The sequence below is a fragment of the Arvicanthis niloticus genome, chromosome 9 (genome assembly GCF_011762505.2).
Source record: "Arvicanthis niloticus isolate mArvNil1 chromosome 9, mArvNil1.pat.X, whole genome shotgun sequence".
NCBI classification, from domain to species: Eukaryota; Metazoa; Chordata; class Mammalia; order Rodentia; family Muridae; genus Arvicanthis; species Arvicanthis niloticus.
In genome coordinates, this window is record NC_047666.1 from 68,527,149 (window position 1) to 68,551,354 (window position 24,206).

The following is a 24,206-nucleotide window of genomic DNA, read 5'->3' on the forward strand; positions in this document are numbered from 1 at the left end:
TAATTGATTTCTTACTGGATTTGAAACATTTGCCACATGGGGGTTGATATGTTTAAATTCTAATCAAATCAACAGCCCATGACTGGAGAGATCATGGACTCTAAGGCAGAATTTTCTATAACCCCTCTGTTACACTGTCTGGCAGAAAATTACACTCTTAATAATTTATGTTGAAGACCCCCTCTCAGGGGAGACCCTCACTCAAGTCTCAGGAACTCACGGCCACCCAAAAACTCACAAGACACTGAATCGGGATGCAAACAGCAGAGGCTTTATTTGGGAGAGTTATCCAGCTAACGGTCAATACCTTTGCCCATGCAGGAGCTGAATTGACAAAGACTGGCTGGCTGAGGGGCTTTTTAAAAGGGGAAAACCACAAGCCAGGGGAGTGAGGGGTGGGTAAGGGGTTGCTAAGGAAACATAACATAAAAATAGGGGAAAATTCCAGAGGAACCCAAGCTGAGTGAGTCAGGGCCATGTGGAAAACGCTTTGTATACTCATTCTTCTCAAAAATGTGGTCTTGCCATGTCACTGTGGCCTTGCCCTGTTATTGTGGCCTTGCCCTGTCACTTGCTCAACTATTTCTCAGTTGCTCTGGACACAGCCCTGCCCTGTCATCATGGTCACTAGTTTCTCAGCACCACTTAGATGACTTGCATTCCTCTCTTCCCTTTGTGGTTAGCTGGTTCCTGAAACTGGCCAGTCTATATTTTTAGCTTGCTTCAGAGAAAATTTTCCATGTCCTTTAAAGTGTGGCCTAAAGAAAAGCCTATATACATTTTATAAAATGATTTTTATAATTTTCACTCTACAATGTTTATTACCTAGATGTAGTTAGGATTTCATTGCTAAGAAGTCCTCATGAACAAATACCTCTTATATAGGACCACATTTAATTGGATCTTCCTTACAGGTTCATAGGTTCAGTCCTTTATCAAGGCAGGAGCAGGGAAGCATCCAGGCAGATGGGGCCCTAGAAAACTAGCCAAAGGTGATATGTCTTAATTCATAGGTAGACTGGAGAATATTGACTTCCAGATGGCTAAGAGTAGGGACTCAAAGTCTACCCACACAGGATTATATTTTCTTGTCCAGTTAATTAGTGTTCTACAGGCTCTTAGATGCTTATAGGTATCTCTTCTTTAGGTTGGGAATTTTTTTTCTAGGATTTTGTTGAAAATATTTTTCTGGGCTTTGAAGCTGGGACTCTTAACCTTCATGTATTCTATTATTCTTAGGTTAATACTTTCCATGGTACTCCAGATTTTCTAATTTTCTTTCAGGATTTTTTAGAATTAACTTTTTCTTTAACTGATGTATCACTTTCATCTATTGTATTTTCTTTCCTCCATCTACTGAACATTTTTTTTTGTTTTTTGTTTTTATTTATTTATTTATCTTTATTTACATTTTATTTACATTTCAGATGCCATCCCCTTTCCCCATTTCCCTTCCCTAGAAAACCCCTATCCCATGCCCCCTTTTCCTTTTTGCTTTTATACATTTTTTAAAACGTTAATCAAAGGCTTTATAAGTTTGATAATGCTTGATCAGAAGTGTAACCCAATACCCCAGCTAGATATATGAACTATCTTTGACTGGTGGAGACCTGTAAACATCTGCCTCCATCCCCCTCTCCCTTTTTCTTTCTCATCACCTAGCTTCTTCTCTCCTTCATCTCCTCTCCTTACTCCATCTCTTCCTCTCGATATCCCTTCCCCCTTAGGTCCTCCTACATATCACACTTCCTGTTAAAATAAAACTTGTTTCTCAAAATACCATTAGAGCATACTTATTCCTAATTGTACCAGTGAGGTACAAGATAGTCCTAATACCCAGTCCATCATTTTGTTGACTAACCAGAACCTCTGTTATCTCTCCTAACTAAAACACTTAGTTTTGAACATGGCTTTTTTCTTGGCTTTAGAATGAATGTCAGCTGAAAACCATTTACTCAGATCTTTTCTCTCAAAGTAAATAACCAAGATTGGCTATGAGGCTATAGGTCTTCAACCCCATTAGAAATCCAGAATGACTGAGTTAACTGAAATTATGGGAAGCACTAAGCATAGCTTCTAAGACTTAGCCAATTTATAGAGACCTCTGAACACCTGGAAAGCCCCTGTACTATCGAACGTTGGAGAATCAAATCTTCAGCCTTCTGGCCCAGAATCATCTGACAGACCTTAGTGATGCAGAATTATTAAGGGCTGATTACTCTGTCTAGGCAGATAAAATCAGTCAACTATTCTGCAAGTGTGTCCTTTTCTGGACAATAATTTGTCTGCAGAGGGAAAGAGGCAATTCTTGCATAGTGGCTGTCACCACACAACTGGAGTATCTCCAAGGATGCTCAATTTCTTCTTAGAATCAATGACAGGAAGCTGTCAGGAGCAGACACGTCTCTAATCAAAATGAACATTAATACAGAAATGTTTGTAATGTCAATTCTATGGATTTCTGATATTTTGAAAATCAACTATACATGTAAGGTTCCCTGGACTGTTGTCTGTTAACTCCTCTCAGTTATTTTTAAATAAAATACAGAAAACACCCTAACATTAAACTCAAAGCCATGAATATGCTATACTCCCTTAACTCATAGGCTAACATCCCAAATCAGTTAAAAAAGTTAAAGAAGGACGGGGTCTATCTGCTGTTCTTATTTTCATCCCTTAGTTTTCTATATCCAGGATTCCCTAATTTATGTTTTTTTAGACCACCAGGCTTGTTACTGAAGACTCAGGAATGGACCTAGTTACAAGGCCACCACCAGGGAATTTATATTTCAGATGCCATCCCCTTTCCCCATTTCCCCTCGCTAGAAAACCCCTATCCCATGCCCCTTTTCCTTTTTGCTTTTATACATTTTTTAAAATGTTAATCAAAGGCTTTATAAGTTTGGTAATGCTCAATCAGAAGTATAACACAATACCCAACCTAGACATATCAACTATCTTTGACTGATGGAGACACATGAACATCTGCCTCCATGTCACCCCTCTCTTTACCTCTCTCATCACGTAGATTCTTTTCTCCTCCTTCTCACCCTCTCCTTACTCCTTCTCTTCCTCTCCATACTCCTCCCACCTTAGCTCCTCCTACATATCACACTTCCTGTTAAAATAAAACTATTCTCTCAAAATACAATTAGAGCATATTTATACCAATTTGTACCAGTGAGGTACAAGATAGTCCAAAGTACCCAGTCCATCATTTTGTTGACTAACCAGAACCTCTGTTATCTCCTCTAACTAAAAGGTTCTGAACCTGGTGTTTTTCTTGGCTTTAGAATGAATGTCAGCTGAAAACCATCCACTCAAATCTTTTCTCTCAAAGTAAATAGCCAGGACTGGCTATGAGACTATAAGTTTTGAACCCCATCAGAAATCGAGAATGACTGAGTTAACTGAAATTATGGGAAGCACTAAGCATAGCTTCTAAAACTTAGCCAATTTATACAGACTGCTGAACACCTGGACAGTCTCTACACTACAGAATGTTGGAGCATCAAATCTTCAGCCTTCTGGCCCAGGATCATGACAGACCTTAGTGATGCAGAATTATTAAGGGCTGATTACTCTGTCTAGGCAGATAAAATCAGTCGACTATTCTGCAAGTGTGTCCTTTTCTGAACAGTAATTTGTCTGCAGAGGGAAAGAGGCAATTCTTGCATAGTGGCTGTCTCACCACAACTATAGTAACTTCAAAGATGCTCAATGTCTTCTTAGAATTCACGACAGAAAGCTTTCAGGAGCAGACAGGTCTCTAATCAAAATGAATATTAATACAGAAATGTTTGTAACATCAATTCTGTGGACTTCTGACGTTTTGAAAACCAACTATCCATGTAAGGTAATCTGGACTGTTGTCTGTTAACTCCTCTCAACTATTTCTAAATAAAATATACAAAATACCCTAAGAATAAACTCAAAGCCACGAATTTGCTATAGGCCCTGAACTCACAGGCTAACCATCACAAATCTGTTTAAAAAGTTAAAGAAGGACTTGGTCTAAGCCTTGTATTCCTAAATGTGTTATACAGGCACAATGCCTATGAGAGTAACAATATTCATCTCACTTTTATATCAATAAGAAGCTTGTACCAATGAAAACCTTGAATTTGAAATCAAAGTAAATTTTATAACTTCATCTTGATAATAATTATACAGATTTCTACCAATAGGTTATGGCTATGAAATAAATCCTAGCTAATCCTCCCTGTTCCAACAAAACCACTACTTTACCCTAGAAAGACAGCCCAATATTAACCACCTTAGTCCCCAAGCCCAGGGAATATGGGTGCAGACTCTTCATTAACTTCTTCAAGCTGATTATTGGTGTTGAGATGTTAGAAGAGGGGTAGGGGGAAGAGTAAATTGATAAGCCTCTGATGCTGTGTCTTCACTGCATCCAGCTGGAATTCCAGGACAGCAGAGGTTTGAACAGGTCTGCTCAGCTTGCTTGATGAGTAGATACACCAAGGCTGTGTATTCTGCAATATATAATTCTCAAAATAAAATTTAGTATCAAGATAATTTTTTAAAGAGGGCTGACATTTTATTAAAGATGTTGCTTCTAACAACTTTTTTTCCTTTTTTATTGGATATTATAATTACTTTTCAAATTTTATCCCCTTACCCCATTCCCCCTACCACCCAGGAACCCCTTAAATCATCCCCCTCCTCCTGCTTCTATGAGGGTGTGCCCCACCTACCTCCCACTCCCACCTCCCCACCCTCAGATTCCCTATGACTCAGTGTTCAGCCTTCATGGGACCAAAGATCTCCTCTCCCACCTATGCCCAACAAGGTCATCCTCCCCTACATATAAAGCTGGAGTCATGGGTCCCTCCCTATGTGATCCTAGGCTGGTGGTTTAGACCCTGGGGAGCTCTGGTTGGTTGGTATTGTTGCTCTCCTCATGGGGCCACCAACCCTTTCAGCTCTTTCAGTCTTCTCTCTAATTTCTCCATTGGGAACCCTTGATCAGATCAATTGTTAGCTGTGAGTATCTGCCTCTGGGTATGGCAGACTCTGGGGGACCTCTAAGGAGACAGCTATATCAGGCTGCTGTCAGCATGCACTTCCTGTCATACATATCAGCATCTATTTTTGGTGACTGCACATGGGATGAATACCCAAATGGAATGGTCTCCAGACAACCTCTCCTTCAGTTTCTGTCCCACACTTTGTCTCCTTATTTGCTCCCTTGGGTATTTTGTTACTCCTTCTAAGTAAGATCTAGGCATCCACACTTGTTCTTCCTTTTTCATAAGCTTCAAGTGGCCTGTTAGTTGAATCTTTGTTGTTTCAAACTTTTGGGCTAATATCTGCTTATCAGTGAGTAAATACCATGTGTGTTCTTTTGTAATTGGGATACCTCACTCAGGATAATATTTTCTAGTTCCATCATTTACCTAAGAATTTCTCGAATTCATTATTTTTAATATCTGAATAATATTCCATTGTGTGAATGTACCAAATTTTTTGTATCCATTCCTCTGTTGAAGGACATCTGGGTTCTTTTCAGGTTCTGGCTATTATAAACAAGGCTGCTATGAACATAGTGGAAAATATGTCTTTGTTATATGTTGGAGCATTTTCTGGGTATATGCTCAGGAGAGGTATAGCTGGGTCCTTGGGTAGTGCTATGTCCAATTTTCTGAGGAACCACCAGACTGATTTCCAGAGTGGTTGTACCAGCTTGCAACCCCACGAACAATGGAGGAGTATTCCTCTTTCTCCACATCCTCGCCAGCATCTACTATCACCTGAGTTTTTGATCTTAGCCATTCTGACTGGTGTGAGGTGGTATCTCAGGGTTGTTTTGATTTGCATTTCCCTAATGACTAAAGATGTTGAGCATTTCTTAAGGTGCTTCTCGGCAATTCGATTGTCCTCTGTTGAGAATTCTTTGTTTAGCTCTGTGCCCCATTTTTAATGGGGTTATTTGTTTGTCTGGAGTCTAATTTCTTGAGTTCTTTGTGTATATTCAATATTAGCCCTCTATCAGATGTAGGATTGGTAATGATCTTTTCCCAATCTGTTGGTTGCCGTTTTGTCTTATTGACAGTGTCCTTGGCCTTACAGAATCTTTGCAGTTTTATGAGGTCCCATTTGTCAATTCTGATCTTAGTGCATCAGCCATTGGTGTTCTGTTGAGGAATTCCTAGGTATTCGAGGGTCTTCCCCACCTTCTCTTTTATTAGTTTCAGTGTATCTGGTTTTATGTGAAGGTCCTTTATCCACTTGGACTTGAGCTTTGTACAAGGGGACAAGAATGGATTAATTTGCATTCTTCTATGGGCTGACCTCCAGTTGAGCCAGCACCATTTGTTGAAAATGCTGACCTTTTTTCTACTGGATGGTTTTAGCTACTTTGTCAAAGATAAAATGACCATAGGTGTGTGGGTTCATTTCTGGATCTTCAGTTCTATTCCGCTGATTTGCATGCCTGTCTCTGTACCAATACCATGCAGTTTTTATCACTACTGCTCTGTAGTACAGTTTGAGGTCAGGGATAGTAATTCCCCAAGAAGTTCTTTTATTATTGAGAATAGTTCTCACTATCCTGGGTTTTTTGTTATTCCAAATGAATTTGCAAAATGCTGTTTCTATCTCTATAAAGAATTGATTTGGAATTTTGATGGAGATTGCATTGAATATGTAGATTGCTTTTGGCAAGATGGTCATTTGTACTAAGTTAATCCTGCCAATCCAGGAGCATGGGAGATCTTTCCATCTTCTGAGATCTTCAATTTCTTTCTTCAGAGACTTGAAGTTCTTGTCATACAAATCTTTCACTTGCTTGGTTAGATTCACTCCACGATATTGTATATTATTTTTGGCTATTGTAAAGGGTGTCATTTCCCTAATTTCATTCTCAGCATGTTTATCTTTTGTGTAGAGGAAGGTTACTGATTTGTTTGAGTTGATTTTATATCCAGCCACTGTGCTAAAGTTGCTTATCAGTTTTTGGAGTTCTCTGGTGGAAATTTTAGGGTCACTTAACTATACTATTATATCATCTGCAAATAGTAAAATTTTGAATTCTTCCTTTTCTATTTATATCCCTTTGACTTCCTTTTGTTGTCTAATTGCTCTAGCTAGGACTTCCAGTACTATATTAAATAGGTGAGGGTGGGCAGCCTTGTCTAGTTCCTGATCTTAGTGGGATTGCTTCAAGTTTCTCTCCATTTAGTTTGATGTTGGCTACTGCCTTGCTTTATAGTGCTTTTACAATGTTTAGGTATGGACCTTGAATTCCTGATCTTTCCAAGACTTTTAACATGAAAGGATGTTGAATTTTGTCAAATGCTTTCTCAGCATCTAGTGAGATTACCATGTGGTTTTTTTTCTTTGAATTTATTTATGTAGTGGATTACATTGATGGATTTCCAAATATTGAACAATCCCTGCATGCCTGGGATAAAGCCTACTTGATCAGAATGAATAATTGTTTTGATGTGTTGTTGGATTTGGTTTGCGAGAATTTTATTGAGTATTTTTGCATCAATATTCATAAGAGAGATTGGTCTGTAGTTCTCTTTCTTTGTTGTGTCTTTCTGTGTTTTAGGTATGAGCCTAATGGTAGCTTCATAGAACAAACTGGGTAGTGTTCCTTCTGTTTCTATTCAATGGAATAGCTTGAAGAGAATTGGTATTAGGTCTTCCTTGAAGGTCTGATAGAATTCTTCACTAAAGCCATCTGGTCCCAGACTTTTTGTGGTAGGGAGACTTTAATGATTTCTTCTATTTCTTTAGGGTTTATAGGACTCTTTAGATGGTTTATCTGCTCCTGATTTAATTTGGGTATCTGGTACCTGTCTAGAAAATTGTCCATTTCATCAGATTTTCCAATTTGGTTGGGTATAGGCCTTTGTAGTAGGATCTGATGATTTTTTTAATCTCCTCAATTTCTGTTGTTATGTCTCCCTTTTCAGTTCTGATTTTATTAATTTGGATACTGTCTCTGTGCCCTTTGTTTAGTCTGGCTAAGAGTTTGTCTCTCTTGTTCATTTTCTCAAAGAACCAGCTCCTGGTTTTGTATAGTTCTTTCTGTTTAAACTTGGTTGATTTCAGCCCTGAGTTTGATTCTTACCTGCCGTCTACTCCTCTTGGGTATATTAGCTTCTTTTTGTTCTAAGGCTTTCAGGTGTGCTGTCAAGTTGTTAGTGAATGCTCTTTCCATTTTCTGTTTGTGGGCATTTAGAGCTGTGAATTTTCCTCTTAGTACTGCTTTCATGAAGTCCCACAAGTTTTGATATGATGTGTCCTCATTTTCATTAAGTTCTATAAAGTCTTTAATTTCTTTCCTTATTTCTTGGCCAAGTCATCATTGAGTAGAGCATTGTTGAGTTTCCATGTGTATGTGGGCTTTCCGTTGTTTTTGTCCATATTAAAGAGGAGTCTAGTTCTTAATTGTGCTTTCAATTAAAATGATTTAATCTACTCATAATGAACTACTCAGGCTGTTTATTAGGGTTCTTTATTTAGTTCTATGGAAGTTTAAGCAAACAGAAAAGAGTCCTCCAGGCTTTTGGGCAAAACCTGTCCATGTACCAAAGAAGATCTGTCTTGTCTCCACCAGGAAAGAAGATGTCCTCTGCTCTGTCATCAGATTCCACAGAACATTCCCCAAATCACCCAGATTGTCTCTGTGTTTGCACAGCAGACTAAGTCCTGTGATGAAATATTTGTTTTTATGAAAGTCATGAATTATTACAGGAAACAAATGAGAACCAGAATATTTCATTTTTTACCTTTAATGCTCATTGGAGCATCAATCAGGGAATTTATCCAATCTCTTCCCACAAATACAACTGTATGAATTACCACAGTTAGTATTCTCTAGTCTTGTTTTAGATAAAAACACACAGTTTCCATCATTTAATTTAAACTTCTTTATGTTCAAGTCACTGAAAAACAAAAACAACAATGGGCAACTGGTGATTTTGAACATTCCCTGAAAGAAGATGACTTTAAAAATTCTGTTCACCAAAGTAAACAAAATATGAAAATATTAATCGTATGTTCATCACTAAAATACATTCTTTACTCTAAGCCTATTAAAAAATAATGGAATCTTTGCCACAACAAAACCACCATTTTTTTCCATACTAGAAAATTGTGGACAGCAGGAAAATGGATTTTCAAAATTTCCAAGGAATTATTTTATGCTCAACATGCTCTTCCACTTACATCTTGCCAATAAAAATGCTAGGATAAAAGTAAAAACAGCTGTGTGTGACTCAAGACATGGTCTCAAATGCTTGTGTTCAAGGAGAAATGGAAGATTTAAAATACAATCACAGATGAAGACATATAACTAACGTTTTGGATTGTTCTCTCCTTTTAACTACACCACATCCTAGCTAATGGGCCTTCACAGAAATATGGTAATCTGCAGGATTGTATATTACAGGCCATAAATACTCTTCTTTAGAACAGAAAGTTAAGTGTTACAAAATAAATAAATAAGGAAATTAGAACACAAAACAAATTAGCACATAGGTTGAAACAGAAGAATTGTGCGTTCTAGGCCAGCCTGGTCTATGTAACAAAAACAGAAGTCAAAGTTTCTTAATTATTGTATAAACCAGCACAAATAAGATTTCTACTCAGGCTAAGATATTAGCAAGGGTTGGATCAAACCTCAGGTTCTCAGAGAAACACTCTAGTCAGTTTTATCTCCAATAGGTAAATAGGACTAAAGAATGCACTCATAATAAAAATCCTCAATATTAAATCCATCCAAGCCTAATGGGATACAATAGTAGTACAAGGATTTGGGAAGTGAAGGTCTGAGGACTCAAAGTTTAAGGCTAAAACTACACAGGGAATTTGAGGCTAATTTCAGTTAATAAGACTCTGGAAAAGAAAGAATGTGATTGAACTATACCCTAACTACATGGAACTGAGACTTAAAAGAAATAAGTCTTATCAAAACATGTTACTGTCTTTGATCTTAGAGTTTAAGATGAGAAAAAATAGAATATTCATATTTAACGTATTTAGGAATGTAAAAGAACCAAGGAAGATAAATTAAACCAAGCGGTTTTTTGAATATGAAATAGTTAGGAATAGATATGCATATTAGACAGCCATAAGACATTCTCATAGCTACAGTTAAAATGTCATGTGTATATCTTAAATGTGGGCAAAATGTAAAAAGAACCCAGCAGACAGCTGTTAAAAAAATAATTAGTAAACAAAAAATAAAATGTATGTTCCCATATTTACTTGCACATGAATTGATGTAGCAACTTTTATAATTGTCAAAAATTCATATTGTCAAAATTTAAAAACATACACGTTCATATGTAAATGATGAAACATTTTGGAATATTTGTGCATGCAAAAGTGCTTTGTCAGAAGAGTGAAACAGTGAGCTAAGAAAAAGATCTCGAGTTACTTAAAACATCTTAGTGACAACAATTATTGGGAAAGATAAAGGGAAATACAGAGCCAATCACAAATCTGTACTTAGCACATGGCAGTCTGCACTAGGCCACAGTCATTTATAGTACAAGAAAGCATATGTCTGCTTTTTTGAGGGCCAGTTGTGCATAAAGGAACTTTAAAGGGTAACAAAACTGATGTTTTAGTTTAATGGTTTCTATTGGTGTGATAAAATACCATGGCCAAAGCATGTTGGAAAGGACTGGATTTGTTTTGCTTAAACTTCCACAACACCATCCTTAATTGAAGTAAGTCAGGGCAAGAGCCAATTTGGAAAGAAGCTGGAAAGCACAATCTGATGCATATGTCAGGAAAGAGTGCAGCTTACTGTCTTGCTCCCCAAACATGCTCAGCCTTTCTTAGCATACCCAACACCAACATCTCAGGGGTGATACCCACAATAGGCTGTGCTCTTTTACACAGTCACTATTTAAGGAAATGATCTACAGATGTCCTTACAGTCATAATTTATTGAGATACTTTCTTAATTAAGATTCCATCTTCCCAGATGACTGTAGCTTCTGTCAGTTGACACAAAACTATTTTATATGATGGTATTTGAAATGGCATATATATTTGTTAAGAATCATTTATCTCATAAAAGAGAGTACATAGGGTTTATACAAGCAGACCCCATTTTCAAGACTTAATTTTTAAAAATATAACTGTCAAACAAATAAAAAACTACCCGAACAATTTCAGAATTAAAGAACATTACAAGTGAATGCACTGCATGATCTGAACATGATCCAGAAAACTGACAATTATGAATATGGGTTATGGATTTAAACATATTACCTGATTCATACTTAGGTTTTTTTTGAGCTTTACTATTTTAGTGTGATGATATAAAAGAAATTGCTCAACTATAGAAAATATTTATGTACAGCATAGTATGATCACATTACTGTTATTAATATTATGCTTCATGAAACAGAGTCACAATCTGTAGGACAGAATAACTTAAACCATAGGCTGAAGCTATCATATGGAGCTAGCTTTGGTGAATATCACTGTGTTTATGGGATTTCAGCTTATCACCAAATAAATCAAAGAGAGATAGAGAGTAAAATAAGACATGTATAGATTGCAGAATGGCATTTGAATTTCTTGAACAAGTTCAATAAATATTCATCAACTCTAAATCTATATTTTACAACAAATAAATGCATTCTAAATGATAAATTCTTCTATATGCAAAAAATAACAATTACTAGCCAACCAAATAGAGACCACTAACAAGCAGAAACCTACAACTGCATTCTACTTTTTTCATATTGTTATTCATTATTTGGTAATTTCATCAGATAAGCTGTACACACACTCACTTCCCATTCCTCCCATAAGTCCCCACTCTTATGACTATCCACACAAACATAAAAAAGATGATGAAAAGAATAAAAATCAAAACAAACAAACAAACAAAGACAAAAACAGGACCAATTAATGTTGTTCACATAACTGGAGCATTGCCAAATTCCCTCTGACCAGCTCCTTAAAGAAAAATAAGTCCTTCTACACCTATACCCCTGCCAGAATCCACCAGTTATAGAGAGCTACATTAATGAATCTTTATCACAATTTTTAAGAGTTCTCTTTGGTTGCTTTCTATTTATTAAAAGAAGGCATTGTAACAGATCAGCAAGCTTCTGTGCCTTCCCATAGGGTAAAAAAAACTTGTGGTGGCACAAAATCAATCTGAGCACTGGAATCATTATTCAAACTCCAAGTCTGGCCTTAGTAACAACACCATCATCAGGGAATGGTTCTATAGTATAGACAAGGTCCACAAAGATGTGTTATCCTAGATACAGGCATCTTCTCTCTCTCTCTCTCTTTGGAATCTCACTCTAAATATTACCACTTGCCCATCTCTTACTCTATATGATGCTAGAGGATATAAAGAAATTTATTAACTCTGTAGCCAATCATAGTGTAAAATACCAGATATTCCAGTGCATAGAAGAGGGAGTCAGGAAAACTCAAGCTAGTCTGCGTGAAATGATAATTCATAAACAAAAACAAAATTAATAATAGTACAAATAATCTGTGATAAGACCGTATTAGCACATCTTGTAAGGATGTTTGTCCTATAGAAACTTCTGCGACAGTCTGCTTAAGAATGTCCTTTAAGATAAGAGAGAAAGATATTTTCATGAAGGTTTGGAACATAGCTGTACACTATAACAGGGCTACATTCAGAACAGAAGTGAGTTAGACCTGCCATGTTCCCAGGCACTGAATGAAAGATTCCTGAGAAAGTTATCACTGTGGGGACCATGCCTCAGATAGTTTCTATAGCTGCTGAAGGAGAAACCTTGTTAATGCCAAAAGAAAATGACATCATTAAAAAAAAGACAACAGAAACAGTACATTAAACCCACAAAAGTACACACAATAGGATTACCAACTAGCATATGCAAAATAAGTATAACTGACATCTTTCAAGAGATATCAGACTGTCTAGACATAATTATCTATAGTCCCAACACCTGATGGAAATAGAAATGAGGATCATGAGTTCAATGACAGCCTGGATGAGATGAATCCCTATCTCAAACTATCAACAAATAATAAAATTTAAACTTATTTTTAAATTATATAAAAAGAAAGTTATTGAAAGACAAACAGAATTATTGGGTAATTTCTTCAAATTTGTATTTATAAAAACAACCAATGTCATGAAAATGATAAATACAGGGTGCAAAAGCAGACAAGTGATTCTGAGGATTCAAGGACAGTGTGGATGAGTAGTGTAGAATAAGAGACAGGAACGAATAAAGGATGAGTTATCCAAAACTAAAGATGTATAAAAGGCCTTATAAAAACCACTAGTTAGTAAATTTATAATTTACAAACACAAAACACATTTCATATTTTCTTTGTGGTTTGGAGTTTTTTATGTGTGGTTTTGTTTGTATGTTTGTTTGATTGTTTGTTTGAGGGGGGTGTTTGTGTATTATTGGGTTTCTATAGTTTTCCTGCTTGATTGATTTTATTTTCCTTTTTTTGTTGTCATTTTTTTTTGAGAAAGAGAGAGAAATGACATGACATTGAGTGTGTAGAAAAGTGTGGAACAACAAGTATTCAGTGGAGAAGGAACTTGATCAAAATATATTTTATGAAAACACATTAATTAAAACATAAAAATTTAACTTTAGAAAGGAGTTACAATTACAGAAGACATGATTTTTTTAAAAGAAAACCAAATTTCAAGGCAAGGGATACCTCCAGAGGAATTACTGATCAGGGAGATGACAGAGGTCTCTCACATAGCACAAGATAGTGCTCCTGCCCTTGTGTTAACTACATGGTGAGGCTCTATTGCTGAAGATGCTCGATACTCTGACACCAACACATAAAGAAGTCAATCTCAAACCAAGATGAAAATATCTTAGCCTGGGTTGGTTTTCAAAGACTTAGTAGGTGTTGTGCAGGTTGCAGGGTAGAAAAGATATGAGTAGTTCTATCTTGTACTGGAGCCTGCAGGCTACAATGCTGACCTGCTGGGCAGGATATGTTATAGGATAAATAAATGATTTCTTATTGGAAGAGGGGTGTTTACCATAGGAGGCAATCATGTTTGGTGTTGTAATCCAAATCAAAAGCCCAAGATTGGGGAAGTCACAGGCCCCATGTTGGAACTTGCTACAATTGCTCTGCTGTGTGGTCAGTGGTTAAAATGAGTTCTTAATATTCATAGTTATACCCTAGGCCAATGATGCTTTCAACCTTCATCAGAACCTTCTTTATACAGTGGGCCATAGTCCATCATATACAATCAGAATTGGTCAAAGAGCTTATGAGAAATGTTTATGGTCTGAGCCCTTAATGAGATTCTACATCAACTTCTTCCTCTTCATTCCACCAGCAAGCCTCACAGAACAGCAGGGCAAAGAGGACATAGAAAAAAATGTAAGAACCAGAGAAGGGGAAAAGCTCTATGAAGTGCAGCCTTCTAGAAGAGATGAAATTTCTGGAACACATATTTCTTATTAAGAAATCACTATTTTTAGGCAAAAGCTGCTAGACAAGGAAGATTCAATTCTTTATTGAGGGTGTGGTCACTGCTGGGTTTTCTTGTTCCAGTAAATAGCCTAAAACTATATACATATGGAAAGTTAGTTTCAAATCAATGAGTTAGTGGGGCATAGATTTCGTGGGACTAGGGGATGATACTCAAGAAAAGTATGTATTATTAATAATTCTACAAGATTATGAATAAACAAAAAACTTCAGATTTATATAACAAAATACCTTGAAATGGATGATGGGCATACATATGTATGTTTATATAAACATGTCCTTATATTTGTAAATAACCAATAATTGTATAAGCTAACAACAGTACAAAATGTCACATAAATGTCTGAGAGACTCTCACTCATTGTATCTATCATGATAATTCAGTCACTTAACACTATCACAAGTTGTTGATTTCCTAGTGCCCTCCACATCTTAGAAGACACAATCCTGAGATGTATTAAGCATCTCAAATATTGAGAGTGGCAGTATTAAGCCACTTTGGGTCAGTTCCTCGACCATACATTTTCCCTCTGTAAAACTTACTCAGATACTGCCTTATGCACTTGTCCTTACCAGTAAGCTCCATAGAAAATGAGGAAAGCCATGTAAAATGAGAGAAAAACCTTTGCACACAATCCTCCCAATTCCCACACCAGTGTTAGAATAGGAAGGGTTTGGTAACTCACAGTTTGGATGGGACTTTATTAATCCATGACCATTCCTCTTTTTTCTTATCATATGACAATCCAATCCAGTAATTGTCAGGAGTAACCTGAGGCTGAAGGAACTTCTGTAAAGGAAACAGCAGACCTTATACTAAAATTTCTGTCTGTTTGCTGAGAGAAAAAGTAGGAACAGTTCCCAGCATTCCTGTGTCGATCTCTGCTGTCATGTCCTCCCACAAGTCAGACCCAACATGTTCATTTTCCAAAGTAACACATCTAAATCAAAACTGTGTCAGTTCAATAAGCTATTTAAAATAAAAACTTCAGATGTCCTGAGATGTTTGGAATTATGACATGATGTATGACTATGCATCTTAGATCAAGTCTCACTATATTAACAAGGCTGTCCTTAAACTCACAATCTTTCTATTTAAGGAAGAATTTTTTACAGTTAGCATTTTCTTTGACTAATGTATCAATTTCTTCTATTGCATCTTTTATGCCTAAGCTAAATAGAAAATTCTCAGTATAGGAATCTTGAATGGCCAAGAAGCACATAAATGAATGTTCAATGCCTTTAGCCATCAGGGAAGTGCAAATCAGAACAACTCTGAGATCCCACCTTACATCAATAATAATGTCTAACATTAAAAACTCAAATGATAGCACATGCTCCAAGGATGTGGGGCAAGGGGAACACTACTCCATTAATAGTGGGAGTGTAACTTGTACCACCACTTTGGAAATGAATTTGGAGTTTTCTCAGAATACTGGCAATAGTTCTACCAAAATAACGAGCTATACCACTCCTGGAAATATACACAAAAGATGCGCTATTATGCCACAAAGAAACTTCCTCAACTGATTAACAGCAGTTTTATTCATAATTTCCAGAAAATAGAAAATTCTTAGATGCCCCTCAATTGAATAGATAAGAAGTGTGGTACTTCTACACAATGGAATACTATTCAGTTGTGAAAGACCGAAGACATCATGAATTTTGCCAGCAAATTGATGGAACTTGAGAATATTATCCTGAATGAGGTATCCAAGACCCAAAAGAAAATTCTTGCTATGTATTCACTTATAGGTGGACATTAGCTATAAAATACAGGATGCCCATGCTACACTCCACAGACTTAAGGAGAGTAGACAGGAAGAAGGGCACAAGCATGAATGCTTGAGTAACACTTGGAACTGGGAATGGAATGGTCATAGAAGGCAGAAGAAGAGAGGAAACTCAGTGGGACAGGAGACCAGGAGGGGAGTGGGGTATCAGATTCAGGTATGGGGAATGGTGTAGGGATGGCTTGACAGCCATGCAAATGAATAAAAATCTGCACCTGATGGGGAGCTTTGTAAGGGACATCTGCTGGAAGATGTGGAGACTAGTGATAGGAGAGGCACACAGCAATCAATAAGGGTGCTATTAGGTGTGCCACTATGTAGGCTGGGAAGACTCCCTCCTGTGGCCAAGAAAGAACCCCAGGGGAGCAATAGCAACACCAACAAACCCACAAAACAATGTTTGACCCAAAACTTATCCTGTCTGTAAGAAATGCAGAGATTAAGACTGCAGCAAAGGCTGAGAAAACAGCCAACAGATAACCAGCTCAAATTGAGACACATCCCATAAAAAAGCATCAATCCTTGACCTTATTAATGATACTCAGTTATGCTTGCAGACAGGAATACAGCATGGCTGTCCTCTGTGAAGCTCCACTCAGCAAATGGTTCGTACATACCCAGACACCCACAACCAGACAATGGATGGAGCTTGGGGACTCTTATGGAAGAATGGGAGGACAGATTGTAGGCACTGAAGGGGATAGGAACTCCACAGGAAGACCAAGAAAATGAACTAACCTGGACTCTCGGGGCTCTCGGAGACAAAGCCACCAAACAAAGAACATACATAGGGCTGGACCTTGGTTTCCCAGCATACATGCATCTTTGTCATTATGTGATATATGAACAACTGGAGTAGGCAAAAGCTGTTGCCTGTACATGAGTTATGTTGTAACTAAGCTGCTCTGTCTGGCCTCAGTAGAAGTAAATAAACCCAGGCTCATGGAGAACTGATGTGACAAGGGATGAGAATATTTGAGAGGCCCACTCTCTAACAGAGCAGATGGTAGGGGATGGGAGTGGATTACAGGAGAAGGTGAGCAGGAGAGAGGCAGTGAACAGGATGTAAAACTAATAGTTAAAATACTACTACTGCTGCTGCTGCTAACAATAATAAAAAAAATTTAAAATTGGTTATAGTTACTCTATCAAATGGAAAATTACACTATTATTTGACATTGATCATCCTTATATGTAGTTATTTAAATTGATGTATAAATATCATACCATATTATAATTATAAATAAAGTTTTCAAGGTAGACCTGCAATCATGTCTACAGAAAAATATAGTCATCATCCTTGAATAAGACATTTCATTTATAATAATTAAAACTAAAAATGTCAGAATTCTAGAAACTTTGTTTTCATTTAAATAATCATTTCTAAAGATGAGTATCTTTTCACAGACCCTAAGAATTCTATGCAATGCATATTATAGACAGTTTCAGTGAAAATCATGATGGGGCTAACTGGTCAAACCATTTAATTCCACATTTCTCATATCATCACATTTGGCAGACAGGCCCGCAGCTCAACTACTTTCCCTGTTGTCATCTGATTACTCATCTCAGGTAGCCTCACTTCTGGATTCCAAAGAGCAAACCCTAGACAGCAGGAGATAATTTGGTATTCTATGGAGATCAATAACCTGCAGCACAGGATGTGCTCTATCAAAGGGTTAAACTTCATCAGGCAAAGACAGGCTTTCTCAGGGACTCTCCTGTAGATACCTGAGAGAGGGAGGACACTGAAAGATACAAGTCTCTCTGTAGTAATGAGTCTCCTCTTAGCAGACCTGTGTCCCACAGTTTCCTTAAAATTCCTGGAAAACCATATACAAATGAAAAAAAAAAAAAAAACCTGGATTTGTATCTCTTTATTCAGGGTTAGAGACAGAGTCTAAGTCAATAAAGGGTCAATTTGTCCACAGTACCAGTTCATCCTCATCATCTATTGTCAGAAGAGATAAGCTGGAATGCTGGCAGGAATCTTGACATTCAGCCCATGTTTTTGTGTCCATGATGAAATGATAACATTTTATACCATAGCAGAACCAGTGTGTTTTAACACTTTTGCCTACAACAGAGAAGGTAAATCGTTAAATTGACTATTTACTGGTATTCTGTTATAAGAACACAATATAAATCAAGGCTGTGTTGGCGGGGGGGGGGGTGTAGGGGAGATCTCACAGGTCTCAGAAAATGAGATTGCATAATTCCCAGAGACCCCTAAAACACCCATGACACCCATGAGCCATGTAACATTGTTAATAACACTAGAGAAATAAAAACAGGTCCTGTGTGAATCATGGATGAATCAATAGAGGAAATGTAGCACATACACACAAAAGAATACTATTTGTCCTTCAAAGAAAAATGAATCAGAAGGGCTTGATGACTTATGCTTATAACCTGAAAACTCCAAAGAGAGAGACAGGAAGATAACTACCAGTTTGGGGTCATTCTAAGCTAAGTAATGACTTCCAGGCCAGCCTTGGCTACACTTTGATAAATAAAGTGTGTCAGCTAATGATGACTACTCACAATAAATAGTAAGAAAGGTTGCTTGTGACACTTGATATTTTCAGCTATCCAGTCTTATACCTGTGTCACAGACAGAGTAGCAATGTGTGTGCACCATGGAGAACCTCCTTTGTCTGATCCAGGGAGGATCTCTTTATTACGAACAGACCAAATCTCTCAAAACAAGTCCGATGGAAAAAAGCACACAAATCAATCACCCAAAACCACACTCATACATCACTGTTTTTATAACTGCATTTATATAAATGTTCTAAGTATTTTAACAAAAATAGTAGATAAATGATAAATACATTCTTACTAAAAACTTTCATGTTTAGTCAAAACAAACAAACAAACAAACAAAAAAAAAAAGTAAGTTGGACAGACAGAATTTCCTGTAGCCCCAAACAAATTCTCAGGAAAACTGATCTGTAATTCCATCCGCAGGGAGCAGTAGGAGTGCCAAAAAGACACTGACTTCTGGGAACTCTAGGATTGTCCTAACCCAAACAGGGATTTCTGGGTTTCCAGGTCCCTGCAGGAAATAAGGAACCCATTGTGATTGACCCAGAGATCACCAGCATCTTAAGCTGCTGCTTGGACTTCAAATCTTCCATAAAAGAAACAGTAGAAGTTGATGCAGTTCTGTGTTCATGGTCATCCCCTGCTCCTTACCTGTGTGCTGAGAGTAACCTGAAACACTCTTGGTTTCACTGTGCCATCTGTTCTGTGCCTTGTTGAGGGATTCCAGAAGATCATTTCCTGGACCACAATCTATAGACTTATTTCTCAGCAGTTCTTCCTTTATGTCAATGTCACATTGCACAGTGCAGCAGTTATAATAGTGGTTTAGAGTTTCCAGCAGCTCATGTTTTTCATGATGATACTGAAAAACTAAATTAGTCATAGATATAATATCAAAAATGCTTATAAGTATATATTGAACTTTAAGAGTAGGGAAAAGGCTTCATGTTGACAGGTAACACATATCATTATCTTCATTGGTACTTAACTTTATAAATTAGTACTTTATCTCACTATAGAAACAAATACATCAATTTTTCTCTATGGGTAAGTTGATTATAAACTATATAAGGCAGCTGAATAAAATTGTGATGGAGGTTACGTACAGGTGCTTCATTTTCTACAGCACAAATCTATAAATAAATACTAAGTAAAATATTCAGCCAATACTTAGCACACCATGAAAATCTGAACTGAAAATAAAACTATAAGAAATGGGACAATTGTTATTGGAGCATATGGAATACAAAATATCCACATATATAGCTATGTTTTAGCACAGTTTGTATGCGATTTTCTCTGTAAATATGAAAGAATCCAATAAAGTTTAACCTTTGATGTTTCTGTAAAAATAAAATTTTGTTACTAAACCATGACCCCAGTATACATTAAAGAAAAAGGAAAAGAATGTCATAAATTCTTTGAACAGTTGTTTCCCCCAAATTTTTACATAAGCTTAACAATCACCTGAGTTTAGAAGGTAAACTACCACCAAGTCTTCAAACGGAACATGAATGACCAAAAATAAGAAGGAGCAGAGCAGCTCCCAACTGCCCCAAAGCTAACAGACTAGGTATGAAAGAGAACAGAACGCTGCAGTATGTCAGGAAAATTATTAAAGTTCAGAGATTCTGACTCATCCTGTGACTATAGGCAGGATAATGGACAGAGTGTATAACTGCACAGTTCTTGTGTAAAGCTATTCTTACAAAGAAGGTTAAGTAAGATGTATTTCAATTACTCACTGTTTGCTACCAACACTGCAACAGTTACCAGCAGAAGGGAACAGAGGAGTCCAAGAGCTATCACAATTCGCAGCTGGGGAACTGAACTCCCTTAAATCAACAAAAAAAAAGCAAGAAAATCATCACCATAATAAGAGCACATTACAATGCTAATTATAATTTAGTATAGCACAAAAAACAAGGGGAAATTATGCTCAAGTCAATGATAGAAACAGACTGATAATGTGCTGATAAAATTGTATTTTCCTACCTAAAACACAGCCACTAATGTGTGAAATTTCACAAAATTTTGAACTAATTTTTGCTTTAGCTTTATATTGTAAACCTTCCTGACTCAGACCAGAAGAATCTGGATGATAGGCATGTGCCCTCACCGAGTTCTACATTCTAGAGAAGGCATTAGAGGCACAGATACAACCCAAGTACAAGACACCACACTGGAGCATGTAGTCCACCAAGACAGATAACTGAGGATAGAGAGGAAGGAAAAAGGGAAAGATGTTGTTGAAAACTGCTAGGGAACCACAGCTGCTTTGGACCTGATCTGTAGACATCTCTATCCTTGAAAGGGCCCATAAGTCAACTCTCTCCTTTTCCCTGTAAGTTTTATTTTGCTCTAAATAAGACTAAACATTTTGTTTTATCTAAGGCATTTGGAGTCTGAAACTCCATGCTTCTGATTATCATTATATCAACTAAGAAAACTATCTCATCTTGGAGTAGAGCCGAGACAGTGTGTATAGAGAAACTTTTTTTAAAAAGTGATGTTTCTGCTTTTTCATTAATAAATGAAATAATTCTTTAAGATTTTCAGGAATTCACACTAGGTTTAGTCATTCCCACACATACTAATCCTCTTATTCCCTCTTCATTTCATATGCAGTTTTATTTCATGTTGGAGACATCCTCTTATGAACAACAGTTGTCGCCTGTTGCATGAGATGCGGGGCATATTTGACAATTAAAACACTTTCCTTGAGAATGAAAGTATTGGTCTTAATGCACAAGCTTCATTTCCTTGGAATTTTGTTTCTCTAGAAATTTGGTCCTTTTTCATACTCTAGTTTGTTAGTTTTAAAGTTTTCAGAAGTTTTCTTGACTAAACTAAATAAAAAACAACCCCCCCCAAAAAAACTCCTAATTGTTTCTCACTTCTTCATTTTCAAGAAACATTTTTCTACCAGATTCCCACTGTTCTACTTTCTTCATTGGACTTATCTTGTAACTGATTATCAACTAAATAGAAGTAGTGTTTTAATTCTTTCATTTTTTTAATTTTAAAACTTGGTTGCTTTATTTTTTAAACATAACAATTTCTGAACAATTTTGAACAATTTTGTATGTGATTACTCTCCAACAAAAACTCTTTTTTCCCTCCTACCCTGTGCATAACCAAGCACAGATGAAATGGAATATTATAGATTTCAATAGACACCAATAAGATATTTTTAAATTGTTAAACTTTTAAAATGCATAAAAACGTGATTTTAGATACTTAAAACACTTACCTCGGCAGCCAGCTTCTCTGGGCCCTTGAGTATCCCTAGGCCTCACTTGGTTCTCTGACACTGAAGACTTATGAAATCTCACACTTGTGTAGGTGACCTCCTGTGCACTCATCTTGGGAGTGATGTATGAAGTATCTTTTCAGTTAAAACGGGGCCTTGAGTGATTTCTTTAAAAAAAAACAAGTTGATATGTTCACTTATAGGAGGTACATAGATATGATGATACAGAAGGTTGAGGAAGGGTGGGGTCTGACTAAATCATTTAATGATCCAAAAATACTCACATGGACTGATGCAAATTTTCAATACAGGTGAGAACACTTTGCACTTTGGTGTTAACCTTGTTTATATTTCTAATGGTCCCAGCAATTATTGTTAAAAAACATTGAAAGAATAAAAAATTTACTAATAAGTCATTATAAAATTGACACAGCCCATTTGTTCAAAATACACAGCACTTAAAAGGTTATGTAAAATTGGGAGCCCTGAAAATCACTGAAAAACTTTTAAACAATCTATCCAAATAACAAGGATTAAAGGTTTAGGAATAAATAAAAAGGTTGCTTTAAAATTATTTATACATTTTGATAAACACATGAATAGTAATTGTTCTTTCAGTCTTTTTATTTATACATGTCTTTCAGAGTTTCCCAGACACTATGTTCAAAAAAAATCTGAAAGTTGATACTACAGGTGATCCAAGTCCCATAAACATCTCCTGGGTTGAAGCCACATTCAGCTGAGATGTACAATCCCTACCAGGCAATAGTCTACATATTCCTCTCTATGCTTGAACTTGGTAAATGGATTCAACCAGAAAAGCTCCTACTGAGTAGGATAAACCAGACCCAGAAAGACAATACTGAATATTCTCTCTCATCTGAGGCTCCTGGCTCAAAGTCTTCAGAAATGGTCTGTAACCTTTAATAACTACAGTAACAAGAAAAGTAGAAAGAGGCGATTGCTGCGTGGTTGTGGGAGCAACAGAGAGGCATAGAGTATACAATATGAAGTGTTAATTTCAAATCATTCCATATACACAACCACATCACATATCATATACTTGTACATGGTGTTGCAAGAGGAGGTTTTATGAAAATAAATTAAGTCACTATGCAGCAGCATACATGAGCTAATGCCCATGAGGGATACAATCTGATAATAAATATCAATGTATTAGTAAATAGTATTTGTAACTGATCTTACCCTTACCTTAATAATTGAAATGTAAGCCAGACGAAAATAAAGACAAGCTGCACATCTTACAGCATATTCTCTTGTTTTTAATTTATGAAGTTTTCCGAAGCGATTTAACTTTTCCCTATTTCTTGGCAAAAAAAGAATCCTGACATTAAATAATTCTGTTTCAAAATTGTTATTTATTATTATTGTTCTTAAGGTAGAGCTGGCTGAGCTGAGGTGCATGTTTCCAGAAGATAAATTCACAAAGTGTTTTCTTTCACTCCACCATCATGTGAGTTCCAGGGATCAAACTCAGATATTAATCAGGTTTGTGTAACAAATACCTTTACAAACTGATCCATAATACCTGGATTCTATTGAGACATTTGTCAGATGGAGAATATGTAAATATTTGATGCAGTTAAAGAATAATGAACATCATAGTACCCTGGACCTTAATTTTTTAGCATACAACACAACTCACAGCAAACTGTGAAAGAAAATAACCAGGACATAAAGACAGGTTTCACATGCTGCCAGACTAAATCAATCTAATCAATCTAACACAACCAATAGGGCTTCCCCATTAATCCCGCTTTCATGTTACACCATGTAAAATTCTCTAGAAATTATTTGATCATTTGATAGAAAAAAATAAAAGCAGCTATTGTTACCTGTGTCGCTACCCTGATGCGATTCTGTTGGAGGGAATTGATCTCCCAATTGGAAAAAAAAGTTGGCTTTTTCTGATCTGTATCCCCTAAGAGGCTCCAAGATGAAACTAACTTTTCTCTGAGTGATACACAACCTCATGATTTTCTGCCCCTCCTCTTGACCAAATCGAAAAGAGGAAATTGCTGAAACAATGAAAGCTGACTCTGAGAGCAAAGAAAAGAAACAACATTTTGTGCCAGATGCTGTAAAAGTAATGTCCATAATTG

The 24,206-nt window shown here is 36.6% G+C and overlaps 1 protein-coding gene across 1 annotated transcript; it reads right to left on the reverse strand.

Moving 5' to 3' along the window:
• Positions 1-8,461: 8,461 nt before the first annotated feature.
• On the reverse strand, positions 8,462-24,051 carry LOC117714900 (killer cell lectin-like receptor 5). The gene is made up of 8 exons (XM_034511630.2): positions 23,940-24,051; positions 22,084-22,250; positions 20,576-20,665; positions 19,482-19,700; positions 18,218-18,360; positions 15,177-15,280; positions 8,766-8,921; positions 8,462-8,685 (listed from the first exon to the last, which is right to left on the reverse strand). The coding sequence occupies exons 2-7, from the start codon at positions 22,193-22,195 to the stop codon at positions 8,786-8,788; spliced, it is 804 nt and encodes a 267-aa protein (XP_034367521.1). The 5' UTR covers positions 22,196-22,250; positions 23,940-24,051; the 3' UTR covers positions 8,462-8,685; positions 8,766-8,785.
• Positions 24,052-24,206: the final 155 nt, after the last annotated feature.